This window comes from Ammospiza caudacuta, chromosome 1, assembly GCF_027887145.1.
Source record: "Ammospiza caudacuta isolate bAmmCau1 chromosome 1, bAmmCau1.pri, whole genome shotgun sequence".
Taxonomy (NCBI): domain Eukaryota; kingdom Metazoa; phylum Chordata; class Aves; order Passeriformes; family Passerellidae; genus Ammospiza; species Ammospiza caudacuta.
Window position 1 is genome coordinate 1,411,836 of NC_080593.1, and position 19,288 is coordinate 1,431,123.

The window sequence follows — 19,288 nt, forward strand, 5'->3', positions numbered from 1 at the left end:
AACGGGGACAAAGAGGAGTCACTACACCTGCGGAGGGGACACCGGGGCCTGTCGGTTTCTCGGCTGTTTCAAAGACCTGGAAAGGCCCGGGGTGGCCTTGGACAGCCCGCGCTTCAAAGGACGAAAAGAGGCTTCAGGGTTTTTCTCCGTCTCGGTGTTTATTAGTTGTTTATCTAAAAGATTTTCTCTCGGCCCGACAGAGGTCTGCACAGCAGCCAGCCATGAGCACACTGCGAGCCCCCGGGGCGGTCACCTATCTTTATACTCAAAATTACGTTTACAATATTTATCATTTTTTTCCCCAATACCTTTTACCCTTATTGACCAGTGCACTTTTAGTAATAACCAATCCCAAAGTGCCAACATCACCACAGAAGATGGAGGCCAAGAAGAAGAAGAAGAAGAAGGACAGGACACGCCCCAATTCCTCCATCTTACTTCTTTAGACCCCCCTGTATCAAAATCCTAAACCCTGTGTTTTACACTTTAACTAACTTATCCCTTCACCATTCACCCAGTGAAACCTTCCCAGTCCTCATACAGGCGTCGTCTCCCGTGTAGGATCAAAGTCCAGCCACCAGACACTTCTGGCAGCATTCCAGGACTCCCGAGCCCCCCAAGGGTGGTCTCGGTCACTCTGCACATCAGTCCTGAGGTGCTGAGATCCCACAGGGGCCCCCCTGCTTTGGGGGCTCTCTGTGAAGAACCAGCGCTGGCATTCCATTGGGAAATCTGTCCTAGGAATATTGCCAGTTCCTTCTCAGAGTGTGGCTCTAGAAGGTGTGAATTATCCCAAGTTTTATTCCACAAGTACAAATTGTGTCCAGCTCTGGGATCGCCAGAATCGGAATGATGTGGAATTGCTGGAGAGATCCAGAGGAGGCAACTCCAGAGAAGTTTCTCCCAGGGCTGGAGCCCTTCTGCTCTGGAGCCAAGTTGGGAGATCTGGGAATGTTTATGTGGAGAGGAGAAGCTCCAGGGAGAGCTCAGAGCCCCTGGCAGGGCCTGGAGGGGCTCCAGGAGAGCTGGAGAGGGACTGGGGACAAGGATGGAGGGACAGCACACAGGGAATGGCTTTGAGCTGGAGGAAGTAGATTTAGATGGGATATTGGAAAGGAATTCCTGGCTGGGAGGTTGGGGAGGGGCTGGGATGGAATTCCCAGAGCTGCCTCTGGATCCCTGGAAGTGTCCAAGGCCAGGTTGGAGCAATCCCATGGAGGTGTCCCTGCCATGGCAGCGGTGGAATGGGATGATCTCCCCAGATCCAGGACCTGCTCTTGCCCTTGCTGAATTCCAGAAATTTCCTCCCTGCCCATCTCCCCAACATGTCCAGATCCCTCTGAAGGGCTCCACAGCCCCCCAAGGCATCTCTTACTCCCAGCTCCTGTTCTCAGGGAACTCCTCTGCTTTGGGCTGGGTAACTGCACCCACCCATGGAATTCCAGCTGCAGTGCAATATTGAGAATGAAATGCTCAAAGTGGCAGATTTGGCCCAAATCTGCTCCCAGAGTTGTGTCTGCCCTCAGGCACGAGGTTATCGAGTGCAGGACACAGGAGACACCTGGGAAGCAAAAGGAACAGGAACCACCTGCGGTATTTTCTGAGACCCTGTCGAAGGGAGGAATGGTGAATTTGACTCCATGCTCTTAGAAGGCTAATTTATTGTTTTATGATCTATATTATATTAAAGAATACTAAACTAAAGAATACAGAAAGGATACAGACAGAAGGCTAAAAAGATAATAATGAAAACTTGTGACTCCTTCCAGAGTCCCGACACAGCTTGATGGTGATTGGTCATGAAATAAAAACAATTCACATGAAACCAATGAAACAATCACTTGTGGGTAAACAATGTCCAAACACATTCCAAAGCAACAAAACACAGGAGAAGCAAATCAGAGAATTATTGTTTTTATTTTTCTCTGAGGCTTCTCAGCTTCCCAGGCGCCAAGTCCTGGGCAAAGAGATTTTTCAGAAAATATGATGGTGACAACCACCTGCTCTTATCTGCCAAAAATTCCTAATGGAACTCGCAACTAAAATCCAAATTTGTGGAAATCCAAACAAGGCCAAGCGTGGTCCTCGGATATCAAAGCTTCCCACCTTGGAGGAATTCATCCTTCCTCACCAACGTGATTCCCCAAGATTAAAGGAAAATCAGGATTGCCTCAAAGCCCTTTGGCTGGTCCAGGCTCAGAGCCGACACGGATTAATTCAGTTTGGTGGTTTTTAGGATGTGAAAAACACTGAAAATCTCATTGTTTAGCAGCTGATTTCTTATCTCTGATTTAGTGTGGATGAAAAGGACCAGACAAAACGCAGCCTTTCTTCTAAATCATCAGCTGGGAGTGTGGGTCAGGAGCAAAAACTCCGCAACACCCTCGTGATAAAAAAAGAGGGAAATAATTTATTCCATTTTCTCTGCTTCTTAGGAGGAGAAAAATACATTTCCTATTCATGAAAACTGGGAAAACCCTTCCATCTGGCTCATTATTTGCAGGATAATTTACACTGGGAAAAAAAGAGTTTATTTATTTCTCAGTTCTCTGGAAGGTACAAAAGACAAAGGAAAAAAAACAAAAAACAACACAGGGCCCCACAAAATTTGGCTCAGGACAAAATGTTGATGTCCTTGACGTCTTTTCTGCAGACAAGAAAGTAAATAAAGATTTAATGGAGCCCTCAAAGTGCTCTTGCCTAAAATAAAATCAGTTCTTATGACAAAATAAATCAATTTGAGTAAACATTAAAAGAAACACAGTGGAGAAACAACTCTGAGAGAAAAACAGTCCTCCAAAAGTGCTCTGAGAGGGAAAATCTCCCATTTTTCCAAAATCTTCACAAATTGCAAAGAGCAATGTCACTTTTAAGAGGTTTCATTTCTCATCCCACCAAAATATGTGGCCAGAAAAGAAGAAAGTGCTAAATTTTGTGGTGGGTGCATCCTCCTTGTGCTGGAAACATGGAAAACTGATAACAAACCACACAATCATTGATTTTTGGGTACTTTGAGGCCCCAAAATCCTCCCCAAAAGCTAATGGGAACAGTGGTGGGACATCTCTGGAATGCTGCTTTATGGGGGGATGATTTGGGGAGCCAAGATCTGCCCTAGAAATAGTTAAAAAGATGATTGCTGCATTTAAAATTGTGACCTCTGCATGGAAATGATTTCTTAAATGATTTAATCCTGAGTCATCAAAGAATTATCCTGAGTCATCCTGAGCATTAAATCCTGATAAGAATCCAGTGGGACTCAAAATTCGGGAAGTATCTGAGCTTCCCAACACAAGGATCCGTCTCTGTTACCAAGACCTGAACCCCTCCAGAGAAATCTCTTCCCCCTCGTCTCCATCATCTCTGGCTTCCTTGCTTGGAAAAGCCATTCCGGGAAAATGTGGAGGAGGGACAAAACATCTCAGTGATGGTTTCCTTCCTGGAATTCCCCGGTGATGGATGATGAGTTCAGGGAAGGGCGGGTGGAAATTTGGGAGCTGCCACCTGGACACTGCCCTAAAATTCAGGATAACAGAGCTGTTCCCTGAAAATCCTGGGAGCCACGGGGGAAGGAGAGAGAGGCTTTGGGTCAGGAACAGGGATTGTAGATAGGGAAACCTGCTGAGGAACATCCACAGGTCAAGCCAGGATCTGCTGGAGCTCCTGGAATGATTGGAGGAGGTCCTACATTGACTGAAACTCTTGGAAAACCTTTTTCAAATGGAAATATGGACTGATATCAGGAGTGGCTGTACTTTGGGATTGTTGGATCCACATTCCTGGGGTTCAACACAGCCAAAAGCTCTTTGTCCCCTCCGTGTCCTGGAGAGGAGCCTCACCATCCTCCTCTCCTATCCCAAATCCCTCCAGTCCTCCCATCTAAGGAGACATCCTGGGAGCACAAGGGGGAATGGGTTTAAACCACAGGAGGGTTAATTCCCACTAACTACAAGGAAGAGATTTTTAAAATGACAATTATAAAAATGTATAATTTAAATAATTTTTATAATGAATTTTAAAATATCTTTTATATAAAAACTGTAATTTAAAATAATTTTTATATAATGGTGGAACACTGGAACAGCCTTTCCAGAGAATTCGTGGATGCTCCTGGATCTCTGGAAGTGTCCAAGGCCAGGTTGGACAGGGCTTGGATCACCCTGGGATAGTGGGAGCTGTCCCTGCCATGGCAGGGGTGGAACGGGATAATCTTTAGGGGCCCCTCCCAAACCCAAATCATCCAATGAACCTCTGATAAAACAGGAAAGGAAAATCCCATATTTCCCATTGTGTTGGAATCCAAACAAGCCATTCCTTTCTATTTGTTTGCCCAAAGAGCTCCTCCAAACATTTTTTTTCCTGAATTTATAAAAACATTCACAGTATCAACAACTTGGCTTCTCCCTTTGTTTTCCTTTTTGCCTGGTCATTTCTCCAAGGAGATCCAGGCTGAATTCCAAGAAGAAAGCAGAAAATTGGGGAAGCTTGGCCTGTTAATGATAAATCAGTCCCTCCTGAGACGCTGGTAACAATATTCCAAAGCACAGAGAATTCCAGAGGATCCAGTTGGAAAAGCTTATTGAAAACCTCTTGGAATTTTGGTGAAACTGAGTTTGAGGGTTCCATTGTGCTGTTTGAATTTATCCAGTTTGAATTTATGAAGTTCAGGACATGGAGTTGGAAAAGTCACACATTTCTTTCCTCGGAAGAAATAGTAGGATTCAGGGATGATGGAAGTCCAAAGGAATTCATTAGCTGTTAAGAAAACAGGGAAATCTCACACATATCCCACATCCCAGAGTGTTTTGGGTGTGTATCCATCGTCCAGGCAATGCTGAAGGGACAATCCTGTTTATCCCTCAGGGATTTGCCTCTTCCAAATCCAGAGCTGTGTTTCTCACGGATGGAGACATGGAAGGTGGGAATGGCGCTGGAATTCCTCATGATTTGAGGACATCACTGACCACTTCACTGCTGGAGAAATGAGTCCTGAAGGGAAAAATGAGATCCCTCCAGGATCCCATTGGCTCTTGCCCACCAGGACTTCTCTTGGACCAATTCTTCCCCCTTGAAGCACACGGAAGTTGCAGTCAATACAAGATGGGAACAAACAAAAACTCTCCTTGATGACATTCCTGAAGAAATGAGATCTGAAGGGAAACAAGGGATCCCTCCAGGATCCCACTGGTTCTTGTCCACCACCAGGACATCTCTTGGATCAATCCTTTCCTGCTGAAAGTTGCAATCTCAGGGCTTGGAAGTTGAAGTAATTTCAAGATGAGAACAAGCAAAAACGCTCTTGGATGACATTCCTGAAGAAATGAGATCTGAAGGGAAACAAGGGATCCCTCCAGGATCCCATTGTCTCTTGTCCACCAGGATATCTCTTGGATCAGTCCTTTCCTGTTGAAGGTTGGGCGTGGAAGCTGAAGTCATTCCAAGATGGGAACAAGCAAAAACACTCTTGGATGTCATTGCTGCAGGATTTCCCTCTGGAAGACAGGAAGTCCAATCCCAGAAACACTTTGGGAAGGGGCTGTCCCAAATGCATCCCTTATTTCACTCCCTGACTTTGCTCCCCCACTTGAGCCAAGTCAGAATCCCAGAATCCCAGAAATTGCTTTGGTAGGAGAGAGAAAAGCAGGAGCAGATTTGGGCCATCCCTGCTCAGGGTGCATGGACAGTCATTCCCTCCTTCCTGCTCCTATCCCATCCCCCTTTTCCCTTCCCTTTCCCCCAGCCTCAATCCCTGTTCCAGCAGGAACGGGACACTTTGCATGTGGAGAAGGCATCCAAACCATCTGCGAGGCTCCTTGGCAGCTGCACAAACGCAAACACGGGCTGGAGGTGTTTATCCAGGGGCACGGAATATCAATCGGCCCCCGGGAGACCACAGCTGGAATGGGCCGTGTGATTGTGGTCACTCCAGCACGGGAAGGACATTTGGGGCACTGCAAGCAGGCGGGGAGGAGCCACCGACAAAAATGAGGCAGCGTTTGGGGATGGGAAGGGGGAGAGGTCATTTTGGGATGGGAAGGGGGAGGAATTGTTTTGGGATAGGAAGGGGAAAAATAATTTTGAGATTGGAAGGGGAAGGAACTGTTTTGGGAGAGGAAGGGGGGAATTCATTTGGGGATAGGAAAGGAAAAGGAGTTATTTTGGGATAGGAAGGGGAAAAAATCATTTGGGATAGGAAGGGGGAGGAATCATTTTGGGATAGGAAGAAGGGAGGAATTGTTTTGGGATAGGAAGAAGGAAAATTGTATTGGGATAGGAAGGGGGAAAAATCATTTGGGGCTAGGAAAGGGGAAGGAATTGTTTTGGGATAGGAAGGGGAAGGAATTGTTTTAGGATAGGAAGGGGGAAAAATCATTTGGGGATAGGAAGAGGTAGGAATGGGGGCTTGGAGGGGCAGGAATTAAGTTTGGGGGTTTGCAGATGGATTTCAAACCTGGCTGTGAGGGCAAGGGGGGATGAGGGGCTGCTTTTGGGGCTGTCTTTGTCTATAGGGGGTGTGGTTGGGGGAGGAGGGGGTGTGACCCAGCTGTGTGACCCAGCTGTGTGTGGATCCCATTGTTTGGACACAACAGAAGGATGTGAGGAGTGGGATCCTCACTGATCCAGCAGAATCAGGCTGGAAGGGACCACAGTGGATCAGCTGCTCCAGCAGGGCCATCCCAGAGCACAGGGCTCAGGATTACATCCTGACAGGTCTGGGATATCCCCGGTGAGGGAGATCCCACAGCCTCTCTGCTCTGTGCTCAGGGCTGGGCACTGCCCAGGGCAGAAGTTCTGCCTCCTGTGCCGGGAGAATTCCTGGGATCAGACCCTGCCTGTGGCTCTGGTGCCATCTCTGGAGCAGAGCCTGGCCCTGCTCTGACCCTCCCTGCACACAGGGACAGCCAGGGACAGCCAGGGACACTCAGGGACACCCAGGGCTGAGAGTCTGTCTCACCAGGGCTCCTCTCCAGGCTGAGCAGCCCCAGCTCCCTCAGCCTTTCCTGGGCACCCAGATGCTCCAGGCCCTTGCTCATCTCCATTGGACCCACTCCAGAAGTTCCATGGCCATGGGCAGAGGCAGATTCTGTCTGTCACTGCTCAAAGACATTTGCTGCTCTTCACCCAGCATCTCATGGACAGAACATCCTGTCCATGCTCAGCCCTGGAGGACACAGACATTGGAGGGGATGGACACGGGCCAGGAGCTGTACCACGTCACAGCCACCAGACAATTCCATGACCCAGCTCTGAAGACACCTCCTGGACTCTGCCCATCCACCCCTCAACTTCCCAATCCAGGAGCAGAAACTCAACTTCCAACATCCCATTGGGAACTCCCAACCTGCCACTGCTGGAACATCCCCTTCTTTCCTCATTCCAGCACATCCAGTCCTTCCAAACCTCTCCATCTTCCCTCTGAGAGGGAAAAATACCATCCAAGATACCATCTCAATCATTAAAACAAGGTTGATAATTAGCATTAGAGTTCAGCCACCCTTTGGAATGTTTTCCACCCTTTCTCTGTGTTCCTTTACAAATCTAAACCACAGACAACTGGTGCCTCTTGTAATTCCCGAGATTTGTCCCTCCCATGTCTTCCAAACCCTGTTTAGCCACTCTGTGGACATTCCTCAGTAGGACTGGGAGCTCCAGGCCCATATAACTTTGCAGGAAGAGGCTGCATCCCAGGTTCAGCTCCTTCAAGTCCATCAAGTTCATATCCATGACTCTGAACTCCCTCTGACTCAAGAAGAACAGTCTGGTCTGTGATTCCCTCCTCAAAGGTCTCCTGGTCCATAATTCCATCCTAGAAGTTCTCCTGGTCCATAATTCTATCCTAGAAGTTCTCCTGGCCCACATATCCACCCAAGAAGTTCTCCTGGTCTATAATGCCACCCTAGAAGTTCTTCTGGTCCATAATTCCATCCTAGACACTCTCCTGGTCCATAATTCCATCCTAGAAGTTCTCCTGGTCCATAATTCCATCCTAGAAGTTCTTCTGGTCCATAATTCCATCCTAGACACTCTCCTGGTCCATAATTCCATCCTAGACACTCTCCCAGTCCATAATTCATCCTAGAAGTTCTCCCTGTCCATAAATCCTTCCTAGAAGCTCTCCCAGTCCATAATTCCATCCTAGAAGCTCTCCTGGACCATAATCCATCCTAAAAAATCTCATGGTCCATGCTGACTCCCCAGCTGGTGCCCACTGGGGCAGTGACAGCTTTTCCAGGCTAAAACTGTGCTGGGAATATGCTCACAAAGGATGGTTTGGTTTTTTTTTTTTGTGGAATTTGGGCCACATCTGCAAGGACGGAGAACAGGAACTGGGAGAAGATGGAAATAACTGGAGAAATTATGGATTTATAGACGGCTGGGGTGTTTAGGGCTTAGGCTGCCTCTGTCTCCCTTAATTTCTGAGGTGCCTGAGGCTTCTCCCAGCCTCTGGGAGCTTCTGGCGTCAGGGAATGGTGTTGGACCCTCTGGAGAAGAAACCAGGAGCAGATTTTGGGGTTCCTCAAGGCCAGCAAGAGCCTGGAATCAGCTCTAGGTCCTTTAGGGACAGTGAAACCAAACTGGGATGCACAACCCAGGTAAACAGACCCAGATCCCCAACTAAAAATAACACCTTTCCTGGGAAAATAGGTTTATTTATTAAAAAAACAACCCAGTTTGGAGCTGCAACACCTCGAGCCCAGAGAAAGCGTTGGCCATGGCCTTTGCTAATGACAGGGTTGTGCAAAACTCCCTCTTCTTTCCCCACAAAATGTCCCATCTCCTTTTCCAAACCAGGGAAAGACAAGCTTTTAATTCATGGATTAAAAAAAAAGTCAGGTCTGATGGCTCAGGGCTGGGAGTTTCACTTCATCCCCTTCCAGGTTTAACTTTGGGGTGGCATCAGCTGCCCACCAGGGCTGGGATGGAATATTTGTGTCGGGAGAAGAGAAATTTTCGGGTTTCCTGTTCTTTCCCAAAGGCTTTCATCTGGAGACTAAATTTAAGGGAAAAAGGGGGAGGGTGAGGGGGAAAAAAAAAGAGAAAAGGAGGAAACCAAATGCTTGTGGGGGAAGGGTTTTGGGGTTTTTTGGTTTCGTATTTTGGGTCTCCAGCCCTCAGTGCCTCAGCCAAAGGTGGAGATGACGCACGAATCCTGCCAGGGCTCTTTGGAAGCTCCTGGAGCAGCTCAGCCTTGGCTCCCCATGGCACAGATCCATGTGGGAGCCACAGGGATCAGGAGCCAGGGCTCAGAGACACCTGGGAGGTGGCCAGGGGCCAGAGGATCCCTGTGAGCCCTCCAGGAGAAGAGGAGGGACCTCATCCTCCCATAAAATGGAATTTTAACCTTTTTAGGGGGTGAAAAAAAGGGGATTTGGAGTTTTTACACACAAACAGTGGCTGAAGAAAGTCTGAAAGTTTAGAGGGTTTAAATATTTTTGTTCTCCAGGATTTTTCTTTGGAATATCAACCCTGCCAGCCAGGATATGTTCCTGCTTTCTGGAGTGGGGTCAAAGAGTCTTTTCCTGTGACCCTTGTGGTGAGGATCTTCCCAGGAGAGATCCCCCTCAAGTTGGGTCAGGAATTTTAAGTGGAAACTTTCTCCTTTCCCAAACATCCGACACCGCTGGGCTGTCGGCAGGACTGGCCCTCAATTGGAGCTGCTCCAGGATGATCCCAGAGGGATTCTGGCTCTCCAGGCAGATCCCTTCCAGTAGAGCTGAATGTAGATCTTATCCCTGACCACAAACAACTCCCTAAGAAAGGCTGGAGAAATCCCATCCTTGGATAACTGTGGGATGTGTTTTCCTGAGGATCTCCCCAAAACTGCTGCCTCTTGGTGGGCCTGTCCTTTTCCCTTCTTTGGAATGACAAACCCAGCATGGATTTGACCATGGGTTCAAATGGAAACCACATCCAGGAGTTATTTTGCTCCAAATCAACCCTACTTTTCCTCAGAGATTTTTCCTTTTAAATCCTATCTGTGGATAGGAGCTGGAGCATCATAACTGTGAAGATTGTTGCCTTTCCCAGATTTTTCTTTGGGATCTGCAGTGAGGGAAGAGGTAATGGGATGAGGTCCTCCCTCTGGATGAGGATCTGGATGTCCCAAAACAGACACCACATCCCAAATTCTGGATCATCCAAGGAGGAAAGCACTGGGCCCAACTGCTTTCCCTGTGTCCAAAGGCATCTGAAATCCCAAAATCTGTGGATGGCAGCTCCTCTGAAAAGTGGGAAGAACTTTTCCAAATTGGAAAACTCTTTGTTGGGACCACAAACTCCTTAAACCATCTCAAGGGCAGTCTGGCAAACCGCTGCCTTGTTTGGGAACTCCCAGAGGGAATTTCTGGGGTGCTAAATCCTAAAAAAAACCATTCCTTGTGAAAGGTTGAGTGGGAATTCTTTCTGCCTTTGGATTAGTGCAGATTAATTGAATCTAATTCTCCTCTGCTAATGGGTGAAGCGTCCAAAGCCTTGAAATCCAGGTGATTCCTCCTCTTGGACTATTTGGGATTGGATTTGCTGTAGAGGATGGAGCAGGAGGTCTGAGGAGCTCAGGACAGCTTTTTCCAGGGGCAGGATTTGTGTCCATGGGATTAAACCACTGGATATTGGAAGTTTTCTGTCCCAGTCCCAGACCCAGGTCTCCAACCAGCACCAAAATAATGGGATCTCCAAATCCATGGGTGTGGAATTTTGCAGGGAACCTCCAACGAGGGAAGAGAATGATGAGGAGAACTCAACTGATATCAGAAGGCTAATTAATTATTATACTATATTATTCTATATTATATTACACTATGTTACATTACATTACATCTAAACTGAATCTGCCAAGCACTGAACTCTGCACACATTGCCCAGAATCTCGTGACTGTCACCCTCAGTCCTGACACACACACACCCACACACACACATACACACACACACACCTGGCCCTGACAGGCCAAGGAACCAAACCACCATCACTGTGGGTGAACAATCTCCATATTGCATTCTACTTTGGCACAAACACAGGCACAGCAAATGAGAGAAGAATATTCTTGGGAAGAGTTGTGCCTTGCTTTTCTCTGTGAAGAGAAATGTGGGGCTACACACCTGTGAAGAAAAATGTGGGGCTACACACCTAGCCCTGACAGGCCAAGGAACCAAACTACCATCATTGTGGGTGAACAATCTCCACATTCTGCTTTTGCACCAACATAGGCACAGCAAATGAGATAAATATTGCTTTTCCTTTCTCTGAGGTTCAGAGAATGTGAAACCCAGAAATATTTTTGAGAAGAATTATGCCTTGCTTTTCTCTGTGCAGAGAAACGTGGGGTTACACACCTGGCCCTGACAGGCCATGGAACCAAACCACCATCACTGTGTGTAAACAATCTCCATATTGCATCCTGCTTTGGCACAACGCAGACACAGCAAATGAGATAAGAATATTCTTGGGGAGAATTGTGACTTGCTTTTCTCTGTGAAGAGAAACATGGGGCTATACACCAGGCCCTGACAGGCCCAGGAACCAAACCACCATCACTGTGGGTAAACAATCTCAATATTGCATCTTACTTTGGCACAACACAGGCACAGAAAATGAGATAAATATTGCTTTTCCTTTCTCTGAGGTTCAGAGAATGTGAAACCCAGAAATATTCTTGAGAAGAATTGTGCCTTGCTTTCCTATGTGAAGAGAAATGTGGGGCTACACACCTGGCCCTGACAGGCCAAGGAACCAAAATGCCATCACTGTGTAAACAATCTCCATATTGCATCCTGCTTTGGCACAAACACAGGCACAGCAAATGAGAGAAGAATATTCTTGGGGAGAATTGTGCCTTGCTTTTCTCTGTGAAGAGAAACATGGGGCTATACACCAGGCCCTGACAGGCCCAGGAACCAAAACACCGTCACTGTGGGTGAACAATCTCCACATTGCATTCTGCTTTGGCACAAACACAGGCACAGAAAATGAGATAAACATTGTTTTTCCTTTCTCTGAGGTTCAGAGAACGTGAAACACAGAAATATTCTTGGGAAGAATTGTGCCTTGCTTTTCTCTGTGAAGAGAAATGTGGGGCTACACACACTTGGCCCTGATAGGCCAAGGCACCAAACCACCATCACTCTGGGTGAACAATCTCAATATTGCATCCTACTTTGGCACAACATAGGCACAGAAAATGAGATAAATATTATTTTTCCTTTCTCTGAAGTTCAGAGAATGTGAAACACAGAAATATTCTTGGAGAGAGTTGTGCCTTGCTTTCCTCTGTGAAGAGAAATGTGGGGTTACACACCTGGCCCTGATAGGCCAAGGAACCAAAACACCAACAATTTCCACATTGCATTCTACTTTGGCACAAACACAGGCACAGCAAATAATAAGAATTATTTTTCCTTTCTCTGAGTTTCGGAGAATGTGAAACCCAGAAAAATATTCTTGGGAAGAATTGTGCCTTGCTTTTCTCTGTGAAGAGAAATGTGAGGCTACACACCAGGCCCTGACAGGCCAAGGAACCAAAACACCAACAATTTCCATATTGCATTCTACTCTGGCACAAACACAGGCACAGCAAATAATAAGAATTATTTTTCCTTTCTCTGAGTTTTGGAGAATGTGAAACCCAGAAAAACATTCTTGGGAAGAATTGTGCCTTGCTTTTCTCTGTGAAGAGAAATGTGAGGCTACACACCAGGCCCTGACAGGCCAAGGAACCAAAACACCACCAATTTCCATATTGCATTCTACTTTGGCACAAACACAGGCACAGCAAACAATAAGAATTGTTTTTCCTTTCTCTGAGTTTCAGAGAATGTGAATCCCAGAAATATTATTGGGAAGGATCGTGCCTTGCTTTTCTCTACACCTGGGATCTGCTCCCTTTGCTCTGCCATTGGGAAAGAGCCCAAAATCCAGCTGTCAATCCCATCCCCATCCCTGCCCACAGGGAAGGGGGATGGATCCCAAATGCTGCCTCAGAAAAGCTGGAAAAGGGGCGCGGGAGCAAGACCAGGTGGGCAGAGACACCAGCAGGAAATGCCTTTGCACATGTGCTCATTAACGAGGTGTTAATTGGGCACGGGGTGAGGGGACAAAGGAGCAGCAGAGGATGTGGCTTGAGGTTTCCTGATGGAAAACAGGAGGCTGGGAATCAAAGGAAAGCTGGGATTTTATGGCCCTTGCTGGCGTTTCTAAAGGCACCGGGAGGGCAGGTGGTGAAGCTGGTGAAGGATTTGGGGACCTTTCCCACAGCATTCCCTGAGGGGAGAACGGAGGTGCAGGGACATCGTGGCTTGTCCCATTTTCTTGGGAAACGGAGGGAAGTGGGACAGGACACCCACCCCGGGGACTGAAGGGTCTCTCAGGAATTAACACTTGGGAATGTGAGGGAAGGAGCCAGCGGGGAGTGAGGGCTTTGCTCCCCACATCAGAGAGTGCCCTCCTTCCTCCTCCCCCTCAATCCCACAGCTGGGAGTGATTTTCCAGCCCAAAATAGAAAGGAAGGGGAAGGAAGAGGCTCAGCTGAGCTCGGGCTCTTCCGAGAGAGAGAGAGTGGGGAAGGAGAAAGGTCTTGGAGCGATGTTTTGTTTTCCCTGTCACTGGTTGCAAAGGATTTTTGGGATTTGGAATAGTGGTTTTCCTCTGGAACAAGTCCAGAGGAGACCCCAGAGCTGCTGCAGGGCTGGAGCCAGGCTGGGAGAGCTGGGAATGTTCCCCTGGAGGGGAAAAGCTCCAGGGAGAGCTCAGAGCCCCTGGCAGGGCCTGGAGGGGCTCCAGGAGAGCTGGAGAGGGACTGGGGACAAGGATGGAGGGACAGGACACAGGGAATGGCTCCCAGTGCCAGAGGGCAGGGATGGATGGGAGACTGGCAATTGGGAATTCCTGGCTGGGATGGGATTCCCAGAGCAGCTGTGGCTGCCCCTGGATCCCTGACAGTGTCGCAGGCCAGGTTGGAGCACCCTGGGACAGTGGGAGGTGGCCCTGCCCATTCCAGAGGGGTGGAACGGGATCTTTAAGGTTCCTCCCAACCCAACTCATTCTGGAATTCTGTGATCCCAGGAGCATTGATGGTTGGTGCTCTCTCCTGTGCACTGGATATAACAACCAGGGCTAGAATTCCACAATGTCTGCATCCTCCTGGACCCTCAGTGTTTGGAGTTCTAGAGCAGAACAAGTCTGGGACAGCTTTGCTTTCCAAACCTCCTCCCCATGGACTATCCTGAAAAACTGATTTGCTGGGATGGTGCAAGCGCCTCCTTCCCTCCCTGCTCCCAGCGTGTGGGGCTGAGGGGAACGGCTGGGAGGAGCAGGGGTGGCTCCAGCCCTGGAATTTGGGAGCACTCACCGTGCACCTTGGGCACCTTGGCTTTCAGGTGGCGCTCGCACTTGGCCTTGGCCTTCAGCAGGAGGAAGATCTGCTCCTCCTTGGTGATGACATCGTCGGCATCCACCTGCAGGGAGGGGACAGAGAGGTCAAACTCCAGTTCCAAACCCTCCTCTGCACCCATAATTTCCTCAGCCTGGCCCTGAGAATCCGGATTTGCTCTGCAGCCGTGTCCCAAGGAGCAGCTCCCCCATGGAATTACCATCCATGGAGGTGGCAGAGGAAGCTCAGGCTGGGGCTGATCCCATCATGCTCATTCACACGTGGAAGCAGCAATTTTGGGATGGAGCATCCCAGACTGCAGGGATGAGGCTGCTCTCCAAGAGGAAAACATTCCTCATAAATAATTTCATGCCAAGGACCCCTCTCCTCTTAGGAACTACAACCTCCCATGCTGCTTCCTCCTCATCCACAGGAGTCAGGCTCCATAAAATCCTGCCTGAATCCCAGAATGTGTGGAGGGATCTGTCCCAGGGAGAGCTGGGAGCTGACAGCATCTCCCCACCCTGTGCTCCAGGGAGAGCTCAGAGCCCCTGGCAGGGCCTGGAGGGGCTCCAGGAGAGCTGGAGAGGGACTGGGGACAGGGATGGAGGGACAGGACACAGGGAATGGCTCCCACTGCCAGAGGGCAGGGATGGGTGGGAGATTGGGAATTGGGAATTCCTGGCTGGGATGGAATTCCCAGAGCAGCTGTGGCATGGAAGTGTCCAAGGCCAGTTTGGAGCACCCTGGACAGCAGGAGGTGTCCCTACCCATGGAATGGGATGGGATTGGGATAATCCTTAAGATCCCTCCCACTCAACCCATTCCATGATTCCCTGCACTCCCCAAGCCATCTCTATCCCAAATCCAGGTTCTTTCCCCCTTTCCAGTGCATCTCCTGTGCCAAGCCAGTAACAGGAACCAGCTGAGGGCCAATTAACTCCCGACACAAACTCCCTCCAAATGACATAACGAGGGTTAATGAATCCCAGCTCCCAAATAAACCAGGATTCCATTTCCCAGCAGACTCCCAGGGAGAGGAACGGGGGCAGCGGACACGCAGCTGTGGAGTTAAATCTGATAAGGGGCCGGGAGTAAAACAGGAGTTGGGTTTTGGTGTCCTTGGAACAAATCCAGGCTGAAAACCCTTCCCAAGCGGGAGCCGCTTCCAAACCGCGTCCACGTTAATGGGAACGGTTCCAGCCCTTCCCAGATGTTTGGCCTGTCCACATTTGAGGCACCATCCCTCATTTCTGCTTGGATTGGGAACAGAAAAGCTCGGGGTCAGCTCCCGCTGGTGCTCGGAGCTGTACAAAGCCGGAGCGATTCCGCCAGAGCTGGAGGAGTTAGGATGGGTTTAGAGGGATGGGACCTCAGGAATTCCAAGGGATTCATCCCAAGCACGCTCAGCCCTTGGCTGCTCTGGCTGTGCTTGGAGGGATGCACAGAAAACACATTTTTATTCCCAGAAATAAAAGGGGAAAGTCTCCCGGAGCTGGGCAGAGACAGAGTTCTGAGCTCAGCTCAGGTTTAATTTCCTAAACCTGACCTATCCTTAAAAAAAATCCACCAAAACTGACCCCACATTCCCTCCTCTCCTCCCTAAAAATGGTTTAAATGATAAAAAACAAATCTTATGATGATAAATGATAAAAAAAATTTACAACCTGACTTTGTGGGTTTCTCCTTGGTCGAAGGGGTGGAAATGTGAATGCAAATAAATTTATGGATTAAACCAGAGATTTTCACTGAATCCTGGTGTTTGAACACATCAGTTCTCAAAGATTTTGGGAAAACTGTGAAATGGTGCTGGTTAAATCCCATTAAACATCCAGGGAAGACCAGGCTGGGAGCTAGGAGTTCAGGGCTTGGCATTCCCTCTGTCCCAGCCCCTTGTGGGGACATTTCAGTGCCTCCATGGGGCTGAAAGATCCCCAGGGATTGGGGATTATCCAACCTTGGAATCCTCAGATTCGGGATCAAGGGACAGCACAAACACCCAGGGCTCAAAAACCTGGAGAACCTTTGGATTTTCCAGCTGCTGGAGGAATTTTACCTCCTGAACATCACATTTTCCTGATTTTCCTTGGATTTTTCTGCCCTGGATCTCCTGATTTTAAGGCAAAATTAAATTCCAGCTATCCAAAGTGAAAGGAATCCATGGGAATATTTTCCTTGTGATAAATTCCTGATCCAAGGCACGTTTGGCTCAGGCTGGGCAAAGCTTTCTCTTGGAAAACAATCCCAACACCTGATCCAAAAAAATGCTGGGGAACAGCCTCGCTTAAACCATTTGTGCCAATTTTTGGGAATCTGGAGATTCCCGGGCAGAAAAAGAAGTGGCTTCACTTCCAGGAGTGCCCAGGATTTGGGAATGGGTGAGAAGTGCTGGGAATGAAGCAGCCACTGATTTGGAGAGGGTTTGGATCCCTGTGGATGGGAGAAAAACAGAGATGGAGGTCCCAGGATGAGATATCTGTAGGATATGGAGAGAGCAAAGCCCAAATCCAGCAGGAGCTGGGAAAATCTGGAGCCTGGGTGGAAATTCTGGGGGCAGGAATGTCCTAAACTGCCCCAAAACTGGGAGGTGACAGCCCTCAAGTGTCGCCTCTTTTCCTTAACTGGCACCTCCTGGAATTGGGCTAGGGTGGAAAATTGGCCAAAAAAGGGATATTTTCATAAATATTCATGAATTTCCTCTCTTTTTAAGACCACCTGTGCAATGCTGAGAATCCCAAAATCCACATTAAAATCTAGAATTTGCTCTGTTTGTTCCATGAACTCCCTGCACATTCTGCTCAAGACAATGAAAAAGGAGATAAAAAGTACTGGGAATTTTTCATCCCAGTGAATTCCAGAGCCAAAACCTCCTCAAGATTCCCATATTCAACAATTCCCTCCTCTTTTATCAAATTCCCATGTGCCTTCACCTTTTTATCCCCAAAAAAACCTCTCATCCTGGTAAAACCCTTTATCCAACAGAAAGGAATAAATACAGGATAATTATTTTCCCTAATAATCCCTGCCCTGATGAAAAACTGGGAATATCCAGGATGGGATTTACCAACCTGAGTTATTCCCTCAGAACTCCTCCTATAGTATTTTCCTGCCCAGAGCAGCTGGCATTTATTCCATCCTCAAACCAGCACCTGAAATAAATTGGATCAGCCTTTTTTGGGATTTCTTTTCCCCCCACCCCATTTTTTTCCCATTTACTGGCCACTCAGGAGCACTGAGAAGATTTTCGAGGAGGAATTTTTGCTGATGGGAACTCTGGGAGCATCCAAGGGAAGGCAGAAATTGTCCCAGATGGGTCCAGCTCCCAAATCCAGCTGTTGTGGAGGAAGAGGTCGAGGTTATCCTGTCCCTGCAGACTTAATCCCTTTAAAAGCTGCCAGCAAATCCCTTTAAATCAGCTTTCCCTAAATTTCCCCAGCAGAAATTCCTGCACTGAGTTCCTTGGCACTCAGTTTACTCAAGGAATAGTTTTATCCTGAGGGTTTTTTTTCCCTTTGCTCCCAAAATCCCAGGAGCACCTGGAAGGGATGGAGGCTCCTCCCTGGGCTTCCCGGTTTTCCAACCAAATCCCACCTGCTCCTCTTGCTCAACCATCCCCTTCTCTCTTCCCAGTGCTCGGTTTTGCTGGGAAATAAAAGTTCCTTGTGGAGGAAAGATCTGGGAATGTCGATTTTCCCTCCTTGTCCGGAGAAAACAGAAATGCCAAAGGGAAGAGGGACACAACAACTTTATCCCGAAGTTGTAAAATCCATTTGGATCCCCTTTCCACCCTCTCCTCGCCCCTCTGGAGCCCGTGGGGTAGGATGAGGGTGTTCTCTGGAATTTCCATTCCCTGGCTGGTGTCCGAGCCATGAAAGCAAACCCCAAATGTCCCTGGGGAGATCCTGGTCATCCTCATTTATGGGGCTCATTTTGGGGAAGAATGGGGTCTTTTCTGTGCCACCTCCCTGGCAGCAGGCAAAGAGATTTGTTGGGATTGAGGGCAGGCAATGCTGGGATCTGCTGGGAGAGCAGCAGGGAATTGCTGGGAAGGGGAAAGGGAGGGCAGGAAAAAGAAGGGAAAAGGGAAAACATTGCAGTTCTGGGATGGTCTGGTTGGAAGGTGTCGGAATTCAGGGCATCCCTCTGGCTGTCCTGGATTGCCTGAACCCCTGCCAGGGGGCTCAGAGACCCTGGCACGGAGCCCAAAACACCTGTGGGTTTGATTATGACCTGTGGAGTGAATTACCAACCTTGTATGAAGATCTGCAAGCCACGACAGTCTAAGTAGAATAATAATCAGTTTGTCACGGGGTGGAAAAATACATTTTTTTGAGTTTTTAGAATGGAGATTCAGGGGGCAAGATGGAGGGATCTGGGCATATCCAGCCTTTCCCCTTTTTTTTCTTGGCCTCCATCTTCTGCTGTGATGGTGGCACTTTGGGATTGGTTTAGAGTAGAAGCTCACTGTCTAACACAGGTGATAGGGATTGGGAAGTTATTGTAAATATTGTACATATAGATTTAGTATAAAAATATAACACTGCCCAGGGCAGGCAGAGTGCCTGGACTGTCCTGCTGAATGGACCTTGGCTGGACAGGAGAAAGAATTTTACAGATAAGGAACAAAAAACAACCTCGAGACTGAGAAATGAAGAGTTCTGACTCCTTCTTTGAGCGCCAGGCTGGGAAAAGAGACTTTCTAACACATCTTGGGGTCACTGTGAGCAGATAGAGACCCCAGGAGGAAGGGACCTTAAGTATCATCCCATTCCCTGGGCAAGGACATTTTCCACTATCCCAGGGTGCTCCAAGCCCTGTCCAACCTGGCATTGGGCATTTCCAGGGATTGGGAATCCACGATTTGCAGTCAGCTCATGCCACTTATCCAAGAGAACTGAGATTTGTGGTGCCTTTCCAGGAACAGGAA

At 48.3% G+C, this 19,288-nt stretch overlaps 1 protein-coding gene across 1 annotated transcript in view; it reads right to left on the reverse strand.

Moving 5' to 3' along the window:
• Window positions 1-19,288, reverse strand: part of PTH1R (parathyroid hormone 1 receptor) — a 95,284-nt gene that overhangs the window by 37,135 nt on the left and 38,861 nt on the right. The window contains exon 2 of the mRNA XM_058808732.1: window positions 14,341-14,446. Coding sequence (XP_058664715.1) covers window positions 14,341-14,446 — 106 coding nt within the window. The remainder of the gene's footprint in view (window positions 1-14,340; window positions 14,447-19,288) is intronic.